The sequence below is a fragment of the Nicotiana attenuata genome, unplaced genomic scaffold (assembly GCF_001879085.1).
Source record: "Nicotiana attenuata strain UT unplaced genomic scaffold, NIATTr2, whole genome shotgun sequence".
NCBI lineage: Eukaryota > Viridiplantae > Streptophyta > Magnoliopsida > Solanales > Solanaceae > Nicotiana > Nicotiana attenuata.
In genome coordinates, this window is record NW_017671324.1 from 249688 (window position 1) to 273727 (window position 24040).

Consider the following 24040-nt stretch of genomic DNA (forward strand, 5'->3'; position numbering starts at 1 on the left):
TCTAAGACTAATATCTCTATATCTTGTATCTATGTACTTACTTGAAGTTGTACAGTAGATTATTGGAGTTTGTAGACAACTACTACTTTTGATTCTTGGAATGCTGGTATCACATGGCTACATGTTTTCAAACCAAGTTTATAGATGTACACTGAACCACTTGTTAGTTGTTACTAACCAGAAAATGACAGTGATCTCTGTTTTATTCATGGCAGAAAATAAGTTTTCGCCACATGAGTGACAGCATTGTGTAAGAGTTCGTTCATAGCTCCCGGGGTAATAAATGATAGCGTAAACTGTAAAAGTATTGGCAAAATAAAGAAGCTGCTACTACAGGTTTTAAAAGCAGACTCAAAAATTCTTCTGAGAAAAAGAAGGAACATGTTAATAATAAAACGAACACAAGGAGACTGAACAAAGAAGCTGGAGGTTAATAATTCACATGAAAGTTACACATAAATATTATGTATGAAGGTAATTTCTTTCTCATCCTTTTTTGGTGTTTAAAATCACGACGACATTTAATAAAGAGGAAGATTAGACTGGAAACTTCAACCACTTGGTAAATTACTTAATATTTCATGCAAGTCATTCTCAAAGAATTTTCTAGGGATGCACTCTGCATATTATGACAAAGGTCATATTATCCAGCTAATGTTCTTTAAAAAACTTCGATGCTTTACAGCTTCAGCGGAAACAAGTACAATACTTAATGTACAGAAAGATACATATAATCTTTTGGGTAAGGAAATCTTTTTCTCTTGGATTCACAGCTCCTACAGGCTCTGAAAACATGCTGCAGAACAGAAACCAATTCCTTGACGACTACGCAAAATTAATACAGTATATAATCATCTCAAAACATCTTCAACTTCATAAGAATAGTTTTCATTCCAAGCCTGAACCTAGTTTCTGGTTGATAACATCTTCTTTACTGGCAGTAGAGCAATAAAGCACTGTGACACTGGACAGCAGAAAGAAGATCCCCTCAACCTAAAAGCAGGAACAGTTACATAACCTGCCTCAAAGAGTATCTGCCTCTTTTCTATCAGCTGCATTCCTTAAATTTTGCCTTCTCACTGAGCTCTTGAAATGCATTTACAAGATTCTGAAGCCTTGCAACAAACTCGATCAGCAAGGAAGTAAATGTTGCCAGTGACAATGTACTAGCACTTTCAAATGTCCGCACTTCACGTTCGTTCAAAATCACATCCCCAAGAACTGAAAGCCGTGAAGGCCACATTGTCTGCTGCTTGAACACATCTTCTGAGGAACCCCATTGTGAAGTAGAAAAGTTGACGCTTACATTTGGATTAAGAGTATCCGTGTGCTTCAATGTGTGAGCAGACCTTAGATGAAGAGTTGCTTCACTAAGAGAGTTTATTAGCATGGGTTTAGGTTCATTGTCCTTCAGTTCTTGAATGCGTTCAGGATCTTCAAACTTCTTAGGTCTTTTTGAACTTTCCCAATTCTCTGCATTAACCAAAAGATAAGATTTCTGGTCAATCAACAGTTGAAGATTCTCAGCAGCCTCATGAACTTCATCGAGAGGATCTCCAGGGCTTAGTTTCTCCATCTTTTCTACTTTCTCCCCAAGCAGCCGTATCACTTTAGCTCCTTCAGTCCCAACTCTCTGAATCTGCTTCCTAAAAATCTGCCTCAACTCAGATGCTGCCTACAAGAAGAAAATTTGCATGAAGTGGCGGCCACTCAACCCCTAAAGCATAAATTCTTATTCTTTTTGATTTAGTAATCAAGGACAGTATCTTAACAAGTGCAAACAGGCAATAATAGCTCCAAGATCTGTTTCCCCTCGTATATTTTATGCTGCTATCTGTCCCTGATTAGTAGGCAAGGATTCTTGTATTTTTAGTGTATTAAGAGGAAAAGATATTTCAATATATATAAACATACATGGTATGTCTATTAAGTAAATAACCTAGAAATTGTATTTACAAATAACTTCAATTTCATATCTTTGAAGAAACATTTTATTTGTCTGAAGTAACATTAAATAATGCAAAACTTGGGAGCTTCATCATTGAACTGATCGCCAAATATAATCCGATTGTGAAATGATGTATGTTTGGACAAAACTCCTTCAAGACCAGAGCACTTGCTGAACTGCCATCATATGCTAGATGAAAATTTTGTGTCAAGTTACTTATGTTAAAGCTGACATTAATAGGTTTTGTGTACAAATGCTTCTTTAGAAATTGCCTTCAAACTGTTTCGGTAGCAAAAGGATGACACTAATGGAAAAAAAATCATCTCAACATTTTTAGGATAGGTTATTTGCCAAAAGAAAAATTGCGTAAGCAATAAAAGAAGGGAAAGTTACAGCCAAATCGAAGGGTACTAGGGCACGAGATGTAGTCGGGTTTAAACTATGGTACTCAGGAAGCGCTGGGGGTAGGAATGGGGTAGGTATTTTAGTTGACAGGGACCTCAAGGAGCTCGTGGTCGAGGTTAGGAGGGTAAAATGATAGGTTGATGAGTATTAAGCTGGTAGTTGGTGGGTTTACTGTAAACGTGATTAGTGCATACGCTCCTCAGGTAGGTTTGGACCAGGAGGTCAAGAAGCAATTCTGGGAGGACTTGGACGAGATGGTGCGTAGTATCCCGCACACAGAGAAGTTGTTCATTGGCGGAGATTTCAATGACCATATTAGGGCTAGTGCTAGGGGTTATGATGATGTGCATGGCGGGTTTGGTTTTGGGGATAGGAATGAGGGAGGTAATTCACTGTTGGATTTTGCTAGAGCTTTTGATTTGGTTATAGCTAACTCGAGTTTTCCGAAGAGGGAAGAGCACCTGGTCACTTTCCGGAATTCAATGGGCAAGACTCAGATTGATTATCTTCTCTGTAGGAAATGCGATAAAGGTCTGTGCACTGACTGCAAGGTCATCCCAAGTGAGCACCTCACGACCCTACATAGGCTCCTAGTTATGGACCCGGAAATCAAGAGGAGTAGGAGGAAGAGGGTGGGGTGCAGGCAACCTAAGATCAAGTGGGGTAACTTGACCAAGGATAAAGCTCAGGAGTTAGGGGAGAAGTTGTTGGCTATGAGGGCCTGGATGAGTAGGGGGGACGCGTCTAGTATTGGTTCACGACTGCGGATTGCATTAGGGTAGCTGCTAGAGAGGTCTTAGGGGTCATGAAGGGCTCTCCTGAGGGTCATAAAGGGGACTGGTGGTGGAATGGAGAGGTTCAAGGTAAAGTGGAAGCTAAGAAAGCTGCTTATTTGAAGCTAGTGGAGAATACAAACGAGGAGGATAAAAGGACTTATCAGGAGTGTTACAGAAAGGCAAAGAAAGAGGCGAAGTTAGCAGTTACGACGGCTAAGAATGCGGCGTTCGCTCGTTTGTATGAGGAGCTCGAGGGCAGAGGCGGGGACAAGAAGTTGTACCGGTTGGCCAAGTTGAGGGAGAGGAAAGCCCACGACTTAGACCAAGTCAAGCGCATCAAGGACGAGGATGGCAAAGTGTTGATGGACGAGGCACTTATTAGGAGAAGATGGCAGACAGACTTCCATAAACCGTTGAACGAGGAGGGGGATAGATGCATTGCGCTGGGTGAGTTGGAGCACTCCGAGAGTCGGCGGGATTTTGGGTACTGTAGGCGGATTACGGTAGAGAAGGTGGAAGGGACGATGCATAAGATGTGCAGGGGCAGAGCGACTGGGCCAGACGAAATTCCGGTGGAATTCTGGAAGAGCGCGGGGCGGGCAGGTTTGGAGTGGCTCACTGGGCTGTTTAATGTTATTTTTAAGACAAAGAAGATGCCCGAAGAATGGAGGTGGAGTACGATGGTTCCGCTTTACAAGAACAAGGGTGATATCCCAAAATGAAATGGCATTGGAGGTATAATTTGTAGGACCCTGGTTTGTGGAAATCAGTGATTAATGCTAAACATGGTGTGAGGAACAACTGGCGCACAAGACATAGCAGATCACCTCATGGTACAGGCCTATGGAAACACATATCCAGTTTATGGGATGAGTTCCAACTTAACTCAAAACTCAAGTTAGGAAGTGGAACACTCATCAAGTTTTGGAAAGACAAGTGGTTGGGAACAATGGCACTAAAAGATGAATTTCCAAATTTGTACCTACTGGCAGTAGATCAAGAATCCACTGTAGAACAATGTTGGCAGAACAGCTCTTGGGACCCTCAATTCAGGAGACATTTTCAAGATTGGGAGATAAATGACCTAATGGAATTGCTGGCCAAACTAGCACAGACTGCTGTCAAACCCCAGCTGAAGGACAAATTGGAATGGGGGGACGGGAAATTTACAGTGAAGAAAGCATATGCACGCCTATGCTCCAACAATGATCTGATAAACAATTGGCCATGGAAACTAATTTGGAGAACAAAACTACCTCCTAAAGTGATTTGTTTCAGTTGGGTTGCCTTAAATGAAGCATGCCTCACACAAGACAACCTCAGCAGAAGGAGTATACCAATGGTGAGTAGGTGCTACATGTGCAATTTGGATTCTGAAAGTGTTAGACATCTCTTTTTGCATTGTACTTTAGCATGTGATATTTGGAACATGTTCCTCTCTATTTTTGGACTAGGCTGGGTCAAGCCTAACAGCACCAAGGAAGCATATGAATGTTGGTGTTCATGGAGAGTTGGTAAATCCATCAAAAAAAATTGGGTAATGGTACCTGCTGCTATCTTTTGGTGCATCTGGAAGGAAAGGAACCGTAGATGTTTTGATGGGATCTCAACTCCGATCCATGTAGTCAAAGCAAAATGCTTATTGAATTTGTTTAGTTGGCTAAATCAGGCACCTGTAACTAGTTCTGTTCAATTTTTTGATTGTGTCTGCTCCTTAGTGATAGAATAGTTTTTTTGTGTATATGAGCAGACACCATCTCTCTTAATTGTAATCTTTTGCCTGCATCCGCCGGATGCTTTTAATGAATTCTCCTTACTTCATAAAAAAAAACAAGGGTGATATCCCAAATTGCAACAATTATAGGGGTATCAAGTTGTTGAGTCACACTATGAAGGTTTGGGAGAGGGTGGTGGAGGCCAGGGTGAGGAGGTGCGTGCCTATTTCCGAGAATCAGTTTGGATTCATGCCGGGGCGTTCGACTACGGAAGCGATTCATCTGGTAAGGAGATTAGTGGAGCAGTACAGGGAGAGGAAGAATGATTTGCATATGGTGTTTATTGACCTTGAGAAAGCGTATGATAAAGTCTCGAGGGAGGTACTGTGGAGGTGTTTGGAGGTTAGCGGCGTTCCGGTAGCGTACATTAGGATGACTAAGGATATGTATGATGATGCTAAGACTCGGGTAAGGACTGTGGGTGGTGACTCGGAACATTTCCCTATTGTGATGGGGTTGCACCAGGGATCGGCTCTTAGCCCATTTTTATTTGCCTTGGCGATGGATGTACTGTCACGACACATCCAAGGGGAGGTGCCTTGGTGCATGCTATTTGCCGATGATATAGTGTTGATTGACGAGACGCGAAGCGGAGTTAACGCGAGGTTAGAGGTTTGGAGACAGACCTTGGAGTCTAAAGGTTTCAAACTGAGTAGAACCAAGACAGAATACGTGGAGTGCAAATTCAGAGACGGGACCCATGATGCAGACGTAGAGGTTAAGCTTGATGCTCAAGTTATCCTCAAGAGAGCGAGTTTTAAGTATCTCGGGTCTATTATCCAGGGTAACGGGGAGATTGACGAAGATGTCGCACATTGCATCGGAGCGGGATGGATGAAGTGGAGGCTCGCTTCCGGTGTTTTATGTGATAAGAATATGCCTCCAAGACTTAAGGGTAAGTTTTATCGAGTGGTGGTTCGACCAGCTATGCTGTATGGGGCTGAGTGTTGGCCAGTCAAGAACTCTCACGTGCAGAAGATGAAAGTAGCAGAGATGAGGATGTTAAGATGGATGTGTGGGTGTACCAGGAGAGATAGGATTAAGAATGAAGTTATCCGAGACAGAGTGGGAGTAGCCTCCGTGGAGGACAAGATGCAGGAGTCAAGGCTGAGATGGTTCGGACATGTTAAGAGAAAAAGCATTGATGCTCCTGTCAGGAGGTGTGAGAGGTTGGCCAGGGAGAGTTTGAGAAGACGTCGAGGTAGGACTAAGAAGTACTGGGGAGAGGTGATTAGACAGGACATGGCGCTGGTTCAGCTCACTGAGGACATGACCCTTGATAGAAGGGTGTGAAGGTCGAGGATTAAGGTAGAAGGTTAGTGGGTAGTTTTTTAGTTGTTCACCGATAGTCTTAGTAGCATGCATGTACCTTCATATTCTTAGATTTTTATTACGTTATGTGGTTTTGTTCGCCTCAGGTATTGTATTCCCTGTTGCTATTATTTGGTATTACTTATCCTTTATCTCTCCCTTTTTCTTTTCTCTTCCTTCTTTCTTCCTTGCTTTCCTCTTCTTCTTCTTGCCCTTCCTGAGCCGAGGGTCTATTGGAAACAACCTCTCTACCTGCATTAGGTAGGGGTAAGGTCTGCGTATAGACTACCCTCCCCAGACCCCACCTGTTGGGATCATACTGGGTTTGTTGGTGTTGCTGTTGGTGTTGGTGTTGGTGTTGTTGTTGTAAAGTTACAGCCAAAACGCAAGGGTGTGTTCAGTTATGCTGGCATTTAGAAATGATTCACGGAATTGATAATATCTGACCAGAGTTATCAAAGGTGAAAAAGCTCCAATGATCGTGGGGCATTAAGTACAAAGCGCAAATTAAGCATGAGCTTTAGTGAATAAAGGTGCTAATGAAGAAAAAATAAAATTTTATATTTAAGAAAAAAGTTCAACCATTTTAAATTTGTAGTTTGGATGTCAAGATGTAGTTCTCAGTTTTGAGTGACTGGTATTCTTATCAAGATGTAGTTCTCAGTTTTGAGTGACTGGTATTCTTACGCTAAATTTCTAATATAATATTCCTCGTCGTTAAAACATTCACTCATATGTTTTCTTTTTTTTTCTTTTATTTACGTATCACTTTGCTTTGCGGGTTCGATTCCCTCTATCCGCCCAAGATTCAAAATAAAGTAACTTATTTATTACCATTTGTTAATTCTATAAATAGCATTACATATATTTTTAAATTAAAGATTTGGTGTAGTTGGCCGCGATAATGTAGTGATTCTATCTTTCCCCTACAATTTCTTTTCTTCTTCCACCTTAAGAAGAGAAAAGACTGGATTTATATTCCAGCTAGTGCTCCCTCTTAAGGAGGTCCAACCTAAGATTCGACTAACTTCAAGTTTTATGCGCACCTCAAGTGATATATGTATCTGACATGGGCTTCAAAAGTAGAAGTAATCTATTAACTTATTTATTGAAAAATCTGATGGCATGGCGTTAATCATTATGAATGCCACGAAAAACTTATGGTCATTATTTGACTACTCTGTAAAATTATAAAAACTGGATCAGCAAACTCTGAATAATTTACGAAATAGCACGCTGGAACTGCAGTTCCAAAGTTGAGTTCTTAGCCCCCAAATAGGTTAGTTAACAAATGAGACATGGCAACAATGTGAAACTTTGGTACTGAAGAATTTAATTTTCATCTGGTAAAAAAATTATAATAAATACTTCTGCGTGCCTCTTTCATGTTTGACCCAGAGAAAGAGTGAAAACCCCCTTGACAGATACTAACTTAAGCATAGTTCCTATGTATTTACTATTCCCTAATCATGGTTACATGGAACTTTATAGGTCTAGTATGCTGATTACTTTAAGTACTTCTCTCCTATACATCTAAAATAATCCTATTCATTATTCATAAGCTGCCTAGTTCCATATCAAAGTAAATACGAAGAAAGAAAAAGTGGCGGACGTGAGATAGGATTCAAATTTATGGAATAAAAGAAATCTGTGCTGCACATTGCTTTAGGCCAAGTCAGGAAGAAAAATTAGAAAAAGTTATACCTGTATTTCTGAAAGAATACAGCCATGCATAGCCATGACCATGAAAGCACAATGCCTCAGTGCACCGCTGACTTTAACATATTCACCCCAAGGATAATTGAGCATTCTGTAACGGCCATGAGGTGGTTCCCATACAGCAAAACCTAACTGAACCAGGATTACTAAAATTAGCAAACCAAGAAAATAGGTGATGTTCCACCTAACTCACATGAATGTCCACATACAATTTTTTTATCTCTTTCCATCCAGAATAATGTAAAGGCTCCACTATAAGTCACATCTGTGCTACCTTTATTCTTCAATTTCTTTAATACACAAAAGTTACCAGCCTCCACACCATTTAATGTTGAACAAACACTTTCAGACTTTAATATAATATAGTTATTCAGAATAGGCCATTCAATTTGGAATGGAGGAAATACCACATATTTGCGTTAAGCATCAATAGCAACATGGGTTTACCAGAGAATCTTCTTGGTTGGTGGACTCTACAGCAGTCCTATAACCATTGTAGACAGGATCATCGGATGCCTGGTAAAGAAGAATTTTTGATGGAATCCTTTCGTATTCAAGACATTGCAAATAGTCATTGACACAACCTGAAAAAGAAGCATTGCAGATATCAGCCGAGCATAGCATGTCTAGGTCATGTCCAACGACAATCTGAAGATAAGAGATTAAAGAATCTTCACCTTCCAAAGAAGTAGCGACACCCTTAAAATTTTTCGCCACCAACTTGTGCAAATCTTCACCAGCCCAAATGGGGTAGATGCAGACATTTATAAGCAAACAGACAGTAGCTCCAACCCCAATTAGCAACAATCGAGAAACAGCGGTCTGAATGAAATCTGAACTCCCCGATACTAGCACTATACAATATGTCAATAAGAAGACTCGGAATCCATATTCATATTGCTTCATTGCTGGATACAGTTTCAAATAAGTCGCACAAAAACCTGAATGAAAGAGGAAAATGTAATGATTAGAGTAGTACAAAAGTGAAGTTCCCCGGAAATATATATATACACACATATATCCACCCCAAAAAAGGATAAAGAGAGAGAGAGAGAGAGAGAGAGAGAGAGAGAGAGAGAGAGAGAGAGCTGTTATGGTAAGGAGCGGGAGAGATTGAAGATTAGGACATCATATATGTATCAACCTTGGAACATATATAGTAAATGGCTTTACTAGCTTCTGTCTCATGTAGTAGCCAAGCAAACTCTTTCCGTCGATGGCCCATTTGACCCTTATACAAGGTACAAATGAAAGATGGTGATTGTTGCTGTGATGTTGAGGCACAAGGTACGTGGAGGTGAAGAAAACTGAAAAACCTTTCCTTTACTTGGACCATTGTATATGTGTGATTGTCTTCAAATCTAAATTTATGCAATGTTCTTCAGTAAGATATTGAACCTAAGCATTCTGTCAAGGGTACTGAAATGATTTATTTTTCTTTACTAAGTTGGAAGCCGAGGGATATATATATCACACTCAATTCAAGAGTGGAGAATTATGCTTTGGTCTACACAGTGAAAGTTGAAGCTTTAGTTGCTTCTTTGGTGTTGTCAGTAATAGAGGAGCTTATTTTGGGGAAATTTAAGGTCACATCCTTGGACTTCTTCCTTTTGTTCTCCAGTTACAGATCAAGTCAACTGGTTAGCAGTCTGCAAGCCTCTCTATATATATTTCCTTGCTCTGTTTTTGCTCCTAATCACCTAAATTTTGAAATCCTTCTAACTAGGATTGTTCATCAGTCGGTTTGGTACGGTTTTGAAATATTTCGGTTCGATATTTTCAGTATTCGGTTTCTTAGAATGCTATTTGGCATTCGGTTCGATATGATCCAACTTTTATCTTTTCGGTTTATTCGGTTGAGTAACTTGGTTTGTTCGACTTGGATAAAGAATTATAACTTTCTTTTTTTGTTTTTAAGGGAAGGGAAGCCTTAGCATAACTGGTAAAGTTGATGCCATGTGACCATGAGGTCACGTGTTCGAGCCCTGGAAACAGCCTATTGCAAAAATACAGGGTAAGGCTGCATATCCGGCCCTTCCCCCGACCTTGCTCGTAGTGGGAGCTTAATGCACTGGTCTGTACTTTTAAGGGTCGGGTGGATGGCAAAACCGAAAGAAACCATAAGAAATCTTCACCAAATATATATCAGGGAAATGTTTGTTGATATAGGTTGCTTCAGTGTATACTTGAACTACGTAACTTCAAAATACTGTAACTTATGACCTGTCCGCTATTTTCCTTTCAGCCAAAGGGGAACAAATGCACTGCTGCACGCAGTACAAAACTACTGAAAATGTTAACTTGATTGATTAAAAAGACAAAAAAAGAAATTATGCCAACATTTATACAGTGTACTTCACACTAGCAAGCTTCTCAAAATTGTGCCTTTTATACTTATGTCATAATCCAATACCATATGTGTACTACATATGTAAGTATGTATTTCGGTATTGCGTATTTCGATATTTTAAAAAAATAACAAATATGAAAATTCTACTCCCTCCGTTCACTTTTACTTTCCACTTTGGACTTTGCATTCCGCTTAAGAAATAATAAATAAAGTGCATAATTTACCATGATACCCCTATTAATTTATGCATATTTTCATGGATTTAAGAAAATAATTTAAAATGAGTAATTAATACTGTGGGTATAACACTAAAGAAGAAATTGACATTCTCTTGATGTGCTAAAAGCGACAAGTAAAAGTGAAAATCTAGTTTTAGTACAGTGAACAGGTAAAAGTGAACAAACTAAAACCAAATACCATACCAAATACGGAACTAAAAACCAAAATAGAAACCAAACCTGCAATAAATACGCTGATGACAATCACAACCTCTTGGCATTTTCCAGCCATAAGAGACAATTCAGCAATTCCCAAAGCTAATCCTCCAGCAGAAAATGTACCCAATGCCCTGTTAAATCCTTTACTGAGAGTCGCACCTACACATTTGATAAATTCCAAAATTAGCAATAAAAACATAATAAAGCTGCAAAATTTGAGACATAAAAAAAAAACGAAAATTTTACATACCTATACTGAATTCAAAAACGACGACAACAGTGAGAATTGCCCAAATGGAGTGTTTACCAATATAAGGCAAGGGTTCTTTGAAGAAAATAAGGATCGAAACAAGTGCAAGAGCAAAACCCACTTTAGCAGAAAATATAATTTTCCTAGGATCACTTCTACCCATTTTAACTGCTTTTGCTGCAGCTTTTTTGACATCGTTACAATACTCAGTAAGTCGATAGCGTAAACGTTCCAGAAAGTTCTCATTTCCTGTGAAAGATGCACCACCACCTACTCCCAATTCTGAATACCCTTTTCTGGGTAGTAATAATCTTTCTTTGTTTGTTTCAACAAAGCTTTGCTTCAATGAACCAAGATATGCCATTTTCTGGTCTTTTTTTTTTTTTTGGATCAATTGTTACAAATTTTGAGGAAAGAGTTGCATGATTTTTATATTGGATGTTTTATAAGTATTGATTCTTTTTGGGGGAAAAATTATTGGTGTGTGAGTTATGACTTCTGATCAGAATTCAATTAAATTATTGAGATTCCAATTTCCAAGTGCGTGTGCAGACGTGTGTTTGTCGTCAACTGGATCTCAAGATTGCAAGCTTTTGGTCTCTGATTTTTTACATTTTTTCTTTTTTTGGAAAAAGAGTAATATTTGTTTGTTTTGTTTCTCCTTTCTTATTTTAGACTTTTCTGTTTTCCTTTTATTTTTCTTTTTTCTTGTCCTTTATGGCTGAAAGAACGCGTTTCACGGGAGATTTTCTATTTTTCTAATGATTTTTCACAAGAATGATCCCTTATGTTTGGCGCATGTTTCTGTTTGGCCAAGTTTTTAAATTAGTTTATTTAAAAATAATTTTTAAAAAATATTTTTGACAAGAAGTAATTTTATTTGGCTAATTAATTAGATAAACATTTTTTTCAGCAATTAATGTTTGATCGAGTTTTAAAAAAGTATTTCTAAGGGCCCATTTGGCAGTAAAAAAAGATTCCTTTTTTCGAAATAAGTATTTGGCCATGAAAGTTTATGAGGGTGTTTGGCTAAGCTTATAAGCTGGTCAAACTGGCTTATAAGCACTTTTTGGCTTATCTACGCGTTTGGTAAAATTAAAAGTGCTTATAAGTTAAGTGCTTATAAGCCAAAAATAAGCCAAAAGCCATAAGTTGGTCTCCCCCAACTTATCAAATTTCAGCTTATAAGCACTTTAAGTTTGACCAAAATATTTACTATTCTATCCCTAAAATACTTCTTTTTAAAACAAAACTCTTCGTATACCTAGTTCTTTAGCTGCATAGTATTAATTTCAGCACTTTTATCCAAACACGTAACTGCTTATTTTTTAAATCAGCTCCAGCACTTAAAATTGCTTTTCAGCACCTAATGCTTATCAGCTACTCTAAATCAGCTAAGCCAAACGGGCTCTATATTTCACTTGAACATGAATTTCAAAAAACTTGGAAAATTTTTAAAACTTCAAAAATTTATATTTCAAAATTTTTACTTCAGATCACTCACAAAATTTAAAAACAATCCAAAATTATATTCATGTCCAGATACTCTAATTTTCAAATACCCTTTTCACTTGAATTTGTACTTTTTCCCGAAAATTTACAGTTCTTATGTCCAAACGCCCACTAAGTGTATTTCTAAAAAAAAAAAAAGTGCCTTTGGGAAGAAGGTACTTTTTTTGCTTCTCAAAAATTGTTTATACTTCTACTCAAAATTACTTTTTTTCTTCTAAAAGCTTGGCCAAATACCTTAATTTTGAAAAAAAAAAAAAAAGAAAAAAAAAAGTACTTTTGGCCTAAAAAATACTTTTGGCCAAAAAAGCTTGGCGAAACAAACTAATAGTCTCTTAAATATATTCATGAACCTTTACAACTTGCTTGGATGCTTGCTGCCTATTGTATTGTATCGTATTGTTACTTTATATACAATGTTTGTTTTGATTGTTACTTTAAGTTATTGCATCGTATCGTTAAATTCGTCGTTACGTAACGATGAAATGTGCCACTTTATGTAACGACCAATTTGGTGTCGTCGCGTCGTTACCTTGTCTTTTTCTCTCAATCTCACCCTTCATTCTTATTAAATAATTTTATTTTATCATTTACCCTACCTTTTTATATACCGTGTCATAATTTTTCTTTATAATATTACAAGTTTATTCATCATATTACTGGTGGTGATGAAACGACGGTAAAACGACACAATCCATCCAAACATTATATTCATCAAACGATACAGTAAAATACGACACGATACATTATGAAACAATATGTAACAACTATCCAAACAAGCTGTTAGTCCTATAAGTTTACCAGACATAGTGAATAAAAAATAACAGAAATGGCACCTAAAAAATTTCCATTAAACACAAAAAATGACATAAACTGCCAAAAAAAAAAAAAGTGAGTTTTTCTGTTGATTTTTTTGTCCATATGATTCACTATATCTAATAGTTTATTAAAGACCAAAAGTGCTTATTTTAATAAACTTAAAGGTCCAAAATTGCTTAAGGGTATATTCAAGAGATTACTTTAAACCTACCCCTAAATATAAGAGACCATTTTTTATTAATTTCTCGAGTAGCATGGGCTTAGTTGTTAGTTTCTTTTCTTCAGTGCCGAAGTCAAAAATTTCGCGAAGGGTTCAAAATTTAATATGCACCTATAAAAAATAAATTGACTTATGTACACAATATAAGTTTCTATATACAAAGTATAATTTTTCGATGAAGGGTGTTCGGTTGACCACCCTTTAAATTATATGGCTACGCTACTTATTTTTTTTTTTTTAATAATTAAAAGGTCAAAAATATTGTAATTCTACGAAGATTTTCTACTAATATTTATCCATTTAACTTTTTTATAATCTTCTCTTAATTATGTCACAATAAGTGTAGTTCCACGACTGAAATGTTAATGGCAATTTTTGTCCCGTTGAGTTTAGACATTCTGTTGTCTCCTATTAATTATGTCAAAAAAGTTAGCGCCATAGAAGATTATAATTGAAAAGTAATATAAATCAAAAGTAAACGGATTTGAAATAACTATTAATTAAACTAAACGAATAATAGTAAGCTTTTGTGAGTCAATGAGCAAGAGCAACCGTCAGTAGGGGATAAATAATTAGTAATGGATTAATTATTCATCGAGTGATGATGATGTTATTTATTTGAGCATAATATCTAAGTAAGTATCATATAATTGGTCAACTCTTCTAATTCCATTTCAAACCGACAGTTAGGCCGGTTGCTCTTACAAAGTTGCACGTCTATTTCGGTTTCTCTATTTATATCTATAATAACTTGAGGATATTCTTCAACCAAAAGGAATACTATATATTGTTTTAATTAATACCCCCAAAGTAAACATTTAAGTAGTAACAATTTTGATAGCTGATACAGTATGTCCAGAAAGGGGAACTGGACCATTTGCTTCTATAAGTTGCAATACTCTTTATAGGCACGATTTGTCCCTTCACTATTTCGTAGGCCCTAAGTTGAAAGTATCAAAGAGGCATATTAAATCCGCCCCCACAGAAAAAAAAAAAGAAAAAAAAAAAAGGAAGGACTTATTAAGAGCGATAAAGCATAGACTTAGAGCCCGTTTGGCCAAGCTGCCAAAATCTGCTTATTTTGAAAAGTATTTTTTTTCAGAAGTATATTTTTAAAAGTACTTTTGGAAAAAAAAAACTGTTTGTGTTTAGCCAATTCATTTAAGAAATACTTCTTGGAACGTTTGGTAATTAATTTGCGTTTGGCCAATCATTTCAAAAAGTGATTTTGAGTGTCAAATTACCAAAAAAGGATAGTACCAAGGTCGTATAACTCTTTTAAATCTAAAAATAAACTTAAATATTTATTATAAGAGACTTTTATTATTTTTTTATTTTATCTAATTAAAATATAACACACAAAGTAAAAAAATATATTAAAGATTTAAATTAATTTTACATATATAGTTATACTAAAGTATATGATATTATCTAGTATAATTACATTTTTTATATGATGATTTGAATCATTAAAATAACATCATTCAGTATAAATTAATAACATCATTCAATATAAATTAAAAGTCTATCCACAAATTACTAATATTGATAATCCATCATGAAATAATAAGTAAAGTCGCTCACACATGATAATACTTCTCAATAATTTCATCTCTACTTCTATCACTCAACGCTTCAATATTAGTAGAAGACTTGCCTTGCATTTCTAAAGGAATATCAGGAGGCTGATCTCCTTCATCAATCTCTGCAGTAATGTCTTCATTAGCATAATAGCTGAATTCTTTATCGGTAAAAGAATATTGTCGGATGAAATTATGTATAGTCATGGTAGTTGTAACTAGATGATTTTGAGTGTCAAACTTGAAAGATGGCATTGAGCGTAAAATAAAAATAATTTTAAATATATAAAAATAAAATCGTAGAAGAAATAGTTAAATATGTTTAAATTCTAATTCAAAAAGAGTAATTAATTATTAACAAAACATAATGTATAATTTATTTATTTTTTAAAAATTTAAATTAAAAAAAAAAACTAATTATTACCTAACCTTACTAACTTTGTCCTAAAATGTCAAGTGGCCTATTGTGAGGCTGCCACTTGACTAAACATGGATGCATTTTCTTCTTCTTTAATATACTAGTATTCATACCCGCGCGTTGCGCGAAGAATATTAAAGATAATTTATCATTAAAAATTGTTAGTTAAAAAATAGGGTAGACGCAAAGGAGCGTGAAAGAATTCCGATTTTGTTATATTCATTGGCTCTTTAGTTATATATGTTGGAGTGTTTTTTTGCTCTTCATGATATTTATGTACATATTCGACACTCATTGTATGTTTCAAATAAAGACACAAAAATTTATCAAGAATGAGTATAGCTACATGATTTTACTTTGAACTCAATTAGAGAATAGGTTTCTTTAGATGCCGATCCAAGTAAATCAATATTATCCTTGCAATCTTCCCATCAATTTTCCAATATCCATCTTCAAACACCTTATACTGATAATAGTAAAGACGCAAAAATAAAAGAGTCGATTAAATATCAAGAGAAAAAGATAAAAATATTAAAAAATAATTTAACAACAGTATAGCATTTAAAATCAGAGCTTAAACCCAAGTATGTCCATTACAGACAGGAAAACTCACTATCAATCTCCAATGGACCCAATGTTGACACTATTTGCATTCTATGCTTCAATACTATTGAATGAAGGAACTTCTGCGCCATCCCAATGAGCAACTGCGACAATAAAATAAGATAAGAACCACCTATACTTGAGCTAATAACGGTAGAGCTTAAAGACTTTTTAAAGCTTCAAGTGAAGGAATAAAATGACAAGCGGCATGAATTTGCAGAAAAGTACTCACCACTTGACTCTAAACCCCTTGCAAGCATGTTCTCTTTGGTCTCTTTAGCATTTGTGGACTGTTTGTTACCATTACCGTGGTTTTCTACTGATGCCAAGCTAGAACTCTTTTGTGGTTGCTTGTCATTTGCTAATACATTGCCATTGTTCAAAACCCTCACATCGGCAACTGTACTTCTCGACAGATGCCCACTGTGTTCAACAGTTGTCGTATCTAAACTATAAATTTCTCATTGGAACCAACTTTTGACTTCTTTCTCTTTCTTTCAGAATGCAATGGATAAGAGATCAAAGTATGGGATAACTCAAATGTAGATGGCTCAAGATCATAGGAGACATTATTCTCATCCAAGGAACTGGCATCACAACACTTTTTCTTTCCAATTTTATGTTTCATTTGTTTGTATTTTTTCTTCCTGTGCCTAAGGCTCGATCTCAGATCTTAAAGCTGAGACGCATCTTGGTAACACGATTGTTGAAAGACTTCTTTTTGTCTTTCAAGAAGGACATAAATGTGACCTCATTACTACAAAAAAGGAATGAAAAATCCCTCTTAAAATAGGGCGCTTGATGAGATTTGAACCCGAACCATCTTCACAAATATAAATCTGGTATAACTGCCTATATTACCCGACTCGTCTACATTGCATTATATTCCAGGAGTGTAGCCGCACTTTTAATTGTATTCCTGATAAACAAATACAGAGAGTTCTTGTAATATTCTGCCTGAACTAAGTCAATTACCATTGCTATGATCCGTTTTTTGACGTATTGTTTCTATTGGCTCATTCCACCATGGAAAAGCTAACATCAAGCCATGGACGAGTTAAAATGGTCAGTAGCAAAGCAGTATGGTAGAGAACTAAAAAATGTATCAGTTCAGGAACTTGTTCCAAAAAGAAATAAATTAAGAAAAAAAGAAAAGAAAAGATGACACATACACACATGTTAAGCAACTAAATATTACAAATACACCGTTAATGACATACAAATCGTTGACTTTTCTATTAGTTATTTTTCTAACAGACTATTTCGATTTGAAATTCCAATTTAATCAAGCTCAACATCATTCTTATATCTAGGAGCCGTCTTAGCCTCTTTGGGAATTTCACATACGGGTACTACTTTGTTATAACCAATTTACATCCACAGAGCAAAGTTAAATGAGAATAGACTTGGTGAAACTTTAGTTAAATGAGAAAAGAAGAAAGAATATGTGAGCTTCAAGGTATCATATAGTCATTCTTTTGTCAAACTTTATCAATTGTTTATATAGTTCACAACGTAGGAAACGAAGATGCTCTATTAGATAATATCACAACATGATAAAGATGAGTTTTTGTTGCTTTACATAAGTCATGAAAAGAATAGAAATACCATCAAATATGATTAGTGGCTTCCATAAAGTTCATAAGCTTCATATAAGATATCAATGACTCTCGGTTACAATTCACTAAAACATAATGGAAACAAAGATATCTAAATCATAAATAATCCTATTTCCCCAGTTTATCCTCAAGGTGACAGAGGCATAACCAAATAATAATATACATTAAACCAACTGTGCAGTCACGGCTTCAATGAGAAAAGCTAGAAATTGTCATCCCAACAAAGTTAGGCGTTTCAGTACTTTAATTCATAAATATCAACACCTAGCAACTAAGAATGACTATACAATTACTTCAAACCCGGAGGTGATGCTAACGTACTTGTCTGTCTATCTATATGTTCAAACGCCATTACTAATGTCACAAGTTTTTTTGGAAACTTAATTTTAGGGTTGTGAAAAATTAATGCATAAACGCAGCAGAGAAGAAAAACTTCAAAAATATGTGAAACTAAAGGACAAATATGTCACCTTTAGTTTTCGAAATTGTTATATCCTCTGTGAATAGCCATATCTTGCAGAAGCGGTATATTACAACCAAATTCAAAATGATGTTTAGCCATAAATGGTGTAATTGACGGCCAACCTCGATCGGTTGGTATCACAGCCAAAATCAAAGTTTTGGGTATGAAGTTTCTATGCAAACCTCTCTTGAGTTTGCAGATGGTTACCGAGTAATGGAAGTGGATGTCGTGGGTTTCAATCGTGATGCGCATGAGGTTAGATAGTTGAGAAAAATTTTAGGTTATGCAGAGAAAATTTAGGGAATAAAGTCAACTTTTTTATTTTAGAGAAGAAAAAACGCGTCCTTTAATTGTATGATGTAAAATCAGTTAATTTTTAAAAACTTAAAAATTCTGGAAAAAAAATTGTGTTCTTTACTTTTTTTTAAATAAATTTAAACTCCAAAAAAGTTGGAGAATTGTCCAACAAAATTACATGTGTCAATTTAATATTATACCACTTGTCTAAATATTGTGCTTTTGCCTCTCCTATTATAAATAAATAGATAGATAGATTGTGCAATGCAATTGTAAATTTATTATCTATTTGTAGGTCATTTTCACAAATTAGATTTGATAACTGTTTTAAAGATTCGGGAACTAATAGCATATAACAGACGAAATTATAAATAATTACTTGTAGGAAGAGAATTGATAATCCAAAGAAGATGCAGATAATTTGCTTTAGTGTGGAAAAAGAAGAAGATAATTTAGAAAGTTACGAGACATTACACAAAGAAAAGATAAAAAATAAGAAAAGTCAATAAAAAATTTGAAAAGTTACATTATGATTCATATATATGATATCTTTAATTTTAATAGGATGGTAAAAACTAGAAACAAAAATGAAAAGAAAAAACTTAAATTAGTAAGGGATAATTTGGAAAGTATAAATTTATGGTGATGATAGTTTTGTCTTGAATAAATTAATTTTCTACTTCTGCTTCTTGGAAGAAGCTAGAATTTTCTGCTTATTCCCAAAAGCAGAAAAACTGCTTCTGCTGCTGGCAAAAAGTACTTTTCTGTATTGACCAAACAACTCAAATTTTTTAAAAAGTACTTTTTTTGGGGGAAAAAAGTACTTTTGGCCTCCCAGAAGCTTGGCCAAACAGGCTCTTAGAGATACCACAAGAGCCACAAAGAATTAGAGGGTGTTTGGACCGACACTTTTTAGATTATTTTGGTGTTTGGCAAATACAAAAAGTCAAGTGCTTTTAAGCCAAAAAATTAAAAACAAGCCAAAAGCAATAAGTTGGTCTATCACAACTTATCTTTTTGGGTTTAAAACCTACTTGAGTTTGACCAAGTAATTTACCTTATTATCCCTTACATACTTCTGTTATTAGCAAAGTACCCTCTCTTACTAAAACCTCTAACCCGTTTCTTTTTCTTCCCATTTCTTCCTAACTGGTATCATAATCTCAGGAGCATTTTAAACTAACTAGTCTCAGGGTACGCGCTATGCGCGTGTTCCTCGTGTAATAAATAAATTATTTTTAAGAAATCACATAAGTAGAATTAAACGATGTGTTTGAGTTGTAAAATTAAAATAAAAAGTATAACATTGTAAATATATGTTCATAGACTCTATTTAGCTAGCTCTATAAAGGATAAAATCTTGAACACATGAAAGTCCTCAGTGTTTTATAGGAATACCTTGTGAAAATTATGGAAATCAAATAATTCCAAAATATACTTTTATCGCGATGAATTGTTAGATAATACAAATTGATTAATTAAATCTTTTGTTCTTTTATAGATATAAGAATGATGAGGTTGGCCTATAGCTCCTAAAAAAATTAATAAGAGTGACAATATAAATTCTAAAAATATAATGTTGAGTTAATATTTTATAAACATAATGTATGAAAAATATAAGGGGATGTTATTTTGGAATATTTACGAAAAAGAAAAAAAATTAATGGCAACTCATTTGTAATACATGTTATACATTTTTCTCCCGCATTATATTTGGCCTTTAAAANCCAGGACCGCTTCTGCGGTCCCAAACCGCTTCTGCGGTGACCACTTTTGCAGAACTTCGTCCGCTTCTGCGGAAAGCCCTGGTCCCTCAAGGACCGCTTCTGCGACCAACACACCGAATCTGCGGAACCGCTTATGCGGTCCCTTTTCCGCAGATGCGGAAATGACAGAACCAGCAACTTCAAACCTGCAACAAACTCCGAATTCTCCGTTTAACCACCCGAATTCGCCCCGAGGCCCCCGGGACCTCAACCAAAAATACCAATACATCCTAAAACCTCATTCAAACTTGTTCCCATCATCAAACCACATCAAACAACGCTAAAGTCATCAAATCACATCGAATTCAAGCCTAAGTTTCTTAAAAACTTTCGAATTACGCATTCGATCAAAAACCCGACCAAAACACCTCCGAATGACCTGAAATTTTGCACACATATCCAAAATCACCTAACTGAGCTACTGCAACTCTCGGAATTCCATTCCGACCCTCGGATCAAAATCTCACCTATCCACCGGAATTCGCCAAAATGCCAACTTTTCCAATTCAAGCCTAATTCTACTCCGGACCTCCAAAATCACTTCCGATCGCACTCCTACGTCACAAATCACCTCCCGAAGCTAACCGAATCACCGGAAATTCACATCCGAGCCTTCTAACTAATAAGTCAACGTTCGGTTGACTTTTCCAAACCAAACCTTCCTTAAAGAGACTAAGTGTCTCATTTCCTATCCAAACCAATTCAATTCAACTCTAACTCACCCGTTGCTGATAATAAAACATGAAAGAGCAATAAATGGGGAAAACGGGGCTGTAATACATGAGACGACGGGTTGGGTCGTCACAATAGCTCCCAATATACTGCTGAGGACCAAATGCTACTCCGGGACCTGGATCTGTGCAAAAGAGCACAGAGTGTAGTATCAGCACAACCGACCCCATGCGCTGGTAAGTGCCTAGCCAAACCCCGGCGAAGTAGTGACGAGGCTAGACCAGACTACCACATAAACCTGTGCAATTATATAATGTACACGAAAACAAAGCAGAAATAAACAAGTAAGGATGGGAGGGGAAAACATGTTGCGGGGAGATAACAGTTCTGAATAAAGCATCAAGTAAGGAAAGGAACAACATAACTACAATGCCATCAAGAAGCAGAAATCAAATAAGTGCACGGCATTACCCTTCGTGCTTTTACTCTCGTCCTCACCGAGCAATAATATAATGAAAACGTGCACGGCATCACCCTTCGTGCTTTTACTCTCTTTCCTTACCAAAACAATTAGAATAATAAAATGTGCACGGCATCACCCTTCGTGCTTTTACTCTCTTTCCTCACATATAATCAATAAAATGGACACGGAATGGTACATCGTGCGGCACGGCATCACCCTTCGTGCTTTACACTCTTTCCTCACAATAGCAAACAATGCACGGCATCACCCTTCGTGCTTTAACACTCTTCCTCACCCAAACAACAATCACAAATAAGGGCAAGGGAAATAACACTACAACATAATATATTTATAGCTACAATACAGAACTTAGCTAATTATCAAAATTTTCGTGGCTAAACACTTTAGCCATAATATTTTTTTCCGTAGCATTCGTAGCTAAATGTAGCGTAGCTAAAAGTTAGCTACAGACTTTACATAGTCCGTGGCTAAGGATTAATACTTATTGCTACGAAAATTTTGTATTGTAGCTATATTTATAGCAAATGATTTTTTACTCTTGCCATGATTAATACATTTATAGCAAATAATTTTACACTCTTGCCACGACAAATAAATCTGTAGCTATCTAATTCATATGGTAGCCACAAAGTGTTGTAGTGTGGCAAAAGATCTAACTTTATTTGCCACGAAAATTCAGATATGTAACTGCTTTCGTAAATTAATCCATGGCAAAAGTATTTTTGTTAGCTACGGACTAAAAGTTCCATGGCTACAAATTATACAAAAAATAGTGGTTATATTATTTTATTATATTTTAATTTTTTGACAAAAAAATAATTTATTATAGTGACTTTTTCTCTCACAAGTTCGTNTTAGAAGTCCTAAATATCAGGAAGATAAGTAAAGTACTATTTTGTCCAGTATAAAATATATTTTTTAAAGGGTAAAAAAAGCGAACGACATTTCGCTAAGGACCTTCGTGCTTTTAATATATTATAGATTAGCAATACTTGTTTCTCAACTTCAAAAGCTTTCTAACTCGATCAGATACCATTTTTAATTCATTTGCATAACCAAAAATGAAAGTAGAAGGTAAGAAAGTAACTTTTACATGGTTCTTCGATTTTTAAAAGTACTTTAAAAATGAATTGTTTATATAGTTTAAGTATATTTTTTAATTACAATTATTAATTAATGCTTTACCTAATAAGTACTTTATATTAATTAAAATAATCTTATCTAATCAGTATTATAACTTAAACTGAATTGATACACAAATTAATTTGCATTTGAGTTAATTTAAAATTTAAAATACATTAATAAGCTTAGTTTTAGTGTTGACAACTTTAGGGCATCTCGGTCATTTTAATAGAATAAAGTGCTTACCAGCACTTGTTTACCAAACATTTCAATAGTTTTTTTTTTTAGCTTAAGCACTTCTATCCAAACACATAACTGCTTATTTGTAAAACAAGTTTAAGCAGTGGCGGACCCAGGATTTTGCGCAAGCGGATTCAGTTAAATATAGTAGTAAAATGGTGTTGGGTATGACAAGTAAGGTCTGATCCTTTTATTATCCTTTTTGTTGTTAATACAATCTCAAAATGAAGTCATTTAAAAGTTGGCACTCTATAATTTTAATAAACCTAAAAATATTTTATGAAGGTTAAGGATTATCTATCTCTATTTTAAGAAATTGTCTATTAATTAACAAATTTTACATAAAAAATTCTAATCTAAAAAATATTTATTAACTCTAAGATATTTAAATAATTTTAGAGTTTTCCTTGTTATTAATAAGAAATTATTATTTGTATATAAAGAGAACAGCAAAGATTGAAGGGAAACGTTGAAAAGTCCAAGTAGGGATTAAAATTTCGGCAAAATAAATAAATAAATAAAAATAATAATAATAAATTGGAAACGCTACAAATGGGAGTCGATCTCAGTATCCTTTGCAAATGTTGAACCCGCACGACCACCTCTGCTGCGAGCAGTTTATGTTAAAACGGGTTCAAAATTTTATTTATACGATAATTTGCCTCTTTTAAATATAATTTAACAATATACAGAGTATAATTTTTTGTTGAAGCGGGTTCAACTGACCCCCCTTGACACCAGGTGGGTCCGCCCCTGAGTTTAAGCACTTGTGCTTAAAAGTCACTATTTTCAAGTCAATCCAACAGGCTCTTATCTACCACGAAGACATATTCTTGCTAGGTGGCACAAGGGGGTTCGAATCTCGTAGGCCGAAAAGTTATATTATATATACAAAATTAAAATTATTTTTCATACATATAGTAAATGTTAAATTAAAATTTTCGTATATTTGTTTTTTTATATTTTGAATCGTCTAAAAATACTGGCTCGCTTAAGGGAGGTGTCAACCTTCCTCTGCTTTCCTAACCTCTTATTACACCATCACTTTTATCCTTCTTCTTTCCATTTTTTTTTCTACTTATTGTACATAAATATCTTGCAAAACAAAAATAGACAAAGACAATGAAATCAAGAAACACCAGATATCGAGCCACAAATAGTTTCACATCAAGAAACTCTTTCACAATCAGTTTCTACAAGAATTGAAGTTAAAATTCCTCATCAAATCTCTCTGAATCCGAGTATCAAAAAATGTCC

At 35.4% G+C, this 24040-nt stretch overlaps 1 protein-coding gene across 1 annotated transcript; it reads right to left on the reverse strand.

Annotated features, from left to right (window-relative positions):
• Nucleotides 1-543: 543 nt before the first annotated feature.
• LOC109207576 (aluminum-activated malate transporter 5-like) lies at nucleotides 544-11533 on the reverse strand. Its single transcript, XM_019370516.1, is given in 7 exon segments — nucleotides 544-1056; nucleotides 1058-1675; nucleotides 7920-8066; nucleotides 8382-8518; nucleotides 8612-8875; nucleotides 10743-10880; nucleotides 10972-11533. Coding segments are annotated over 7 exon segments (1701 nt in total). The 5' UTR covers nucleotides 11336-11533; the 3' UTR covers nucleotides 544-1023.
• Between the last annotated feature and the right edge of the window lie 12507 nt (nucleotides 11534-24040).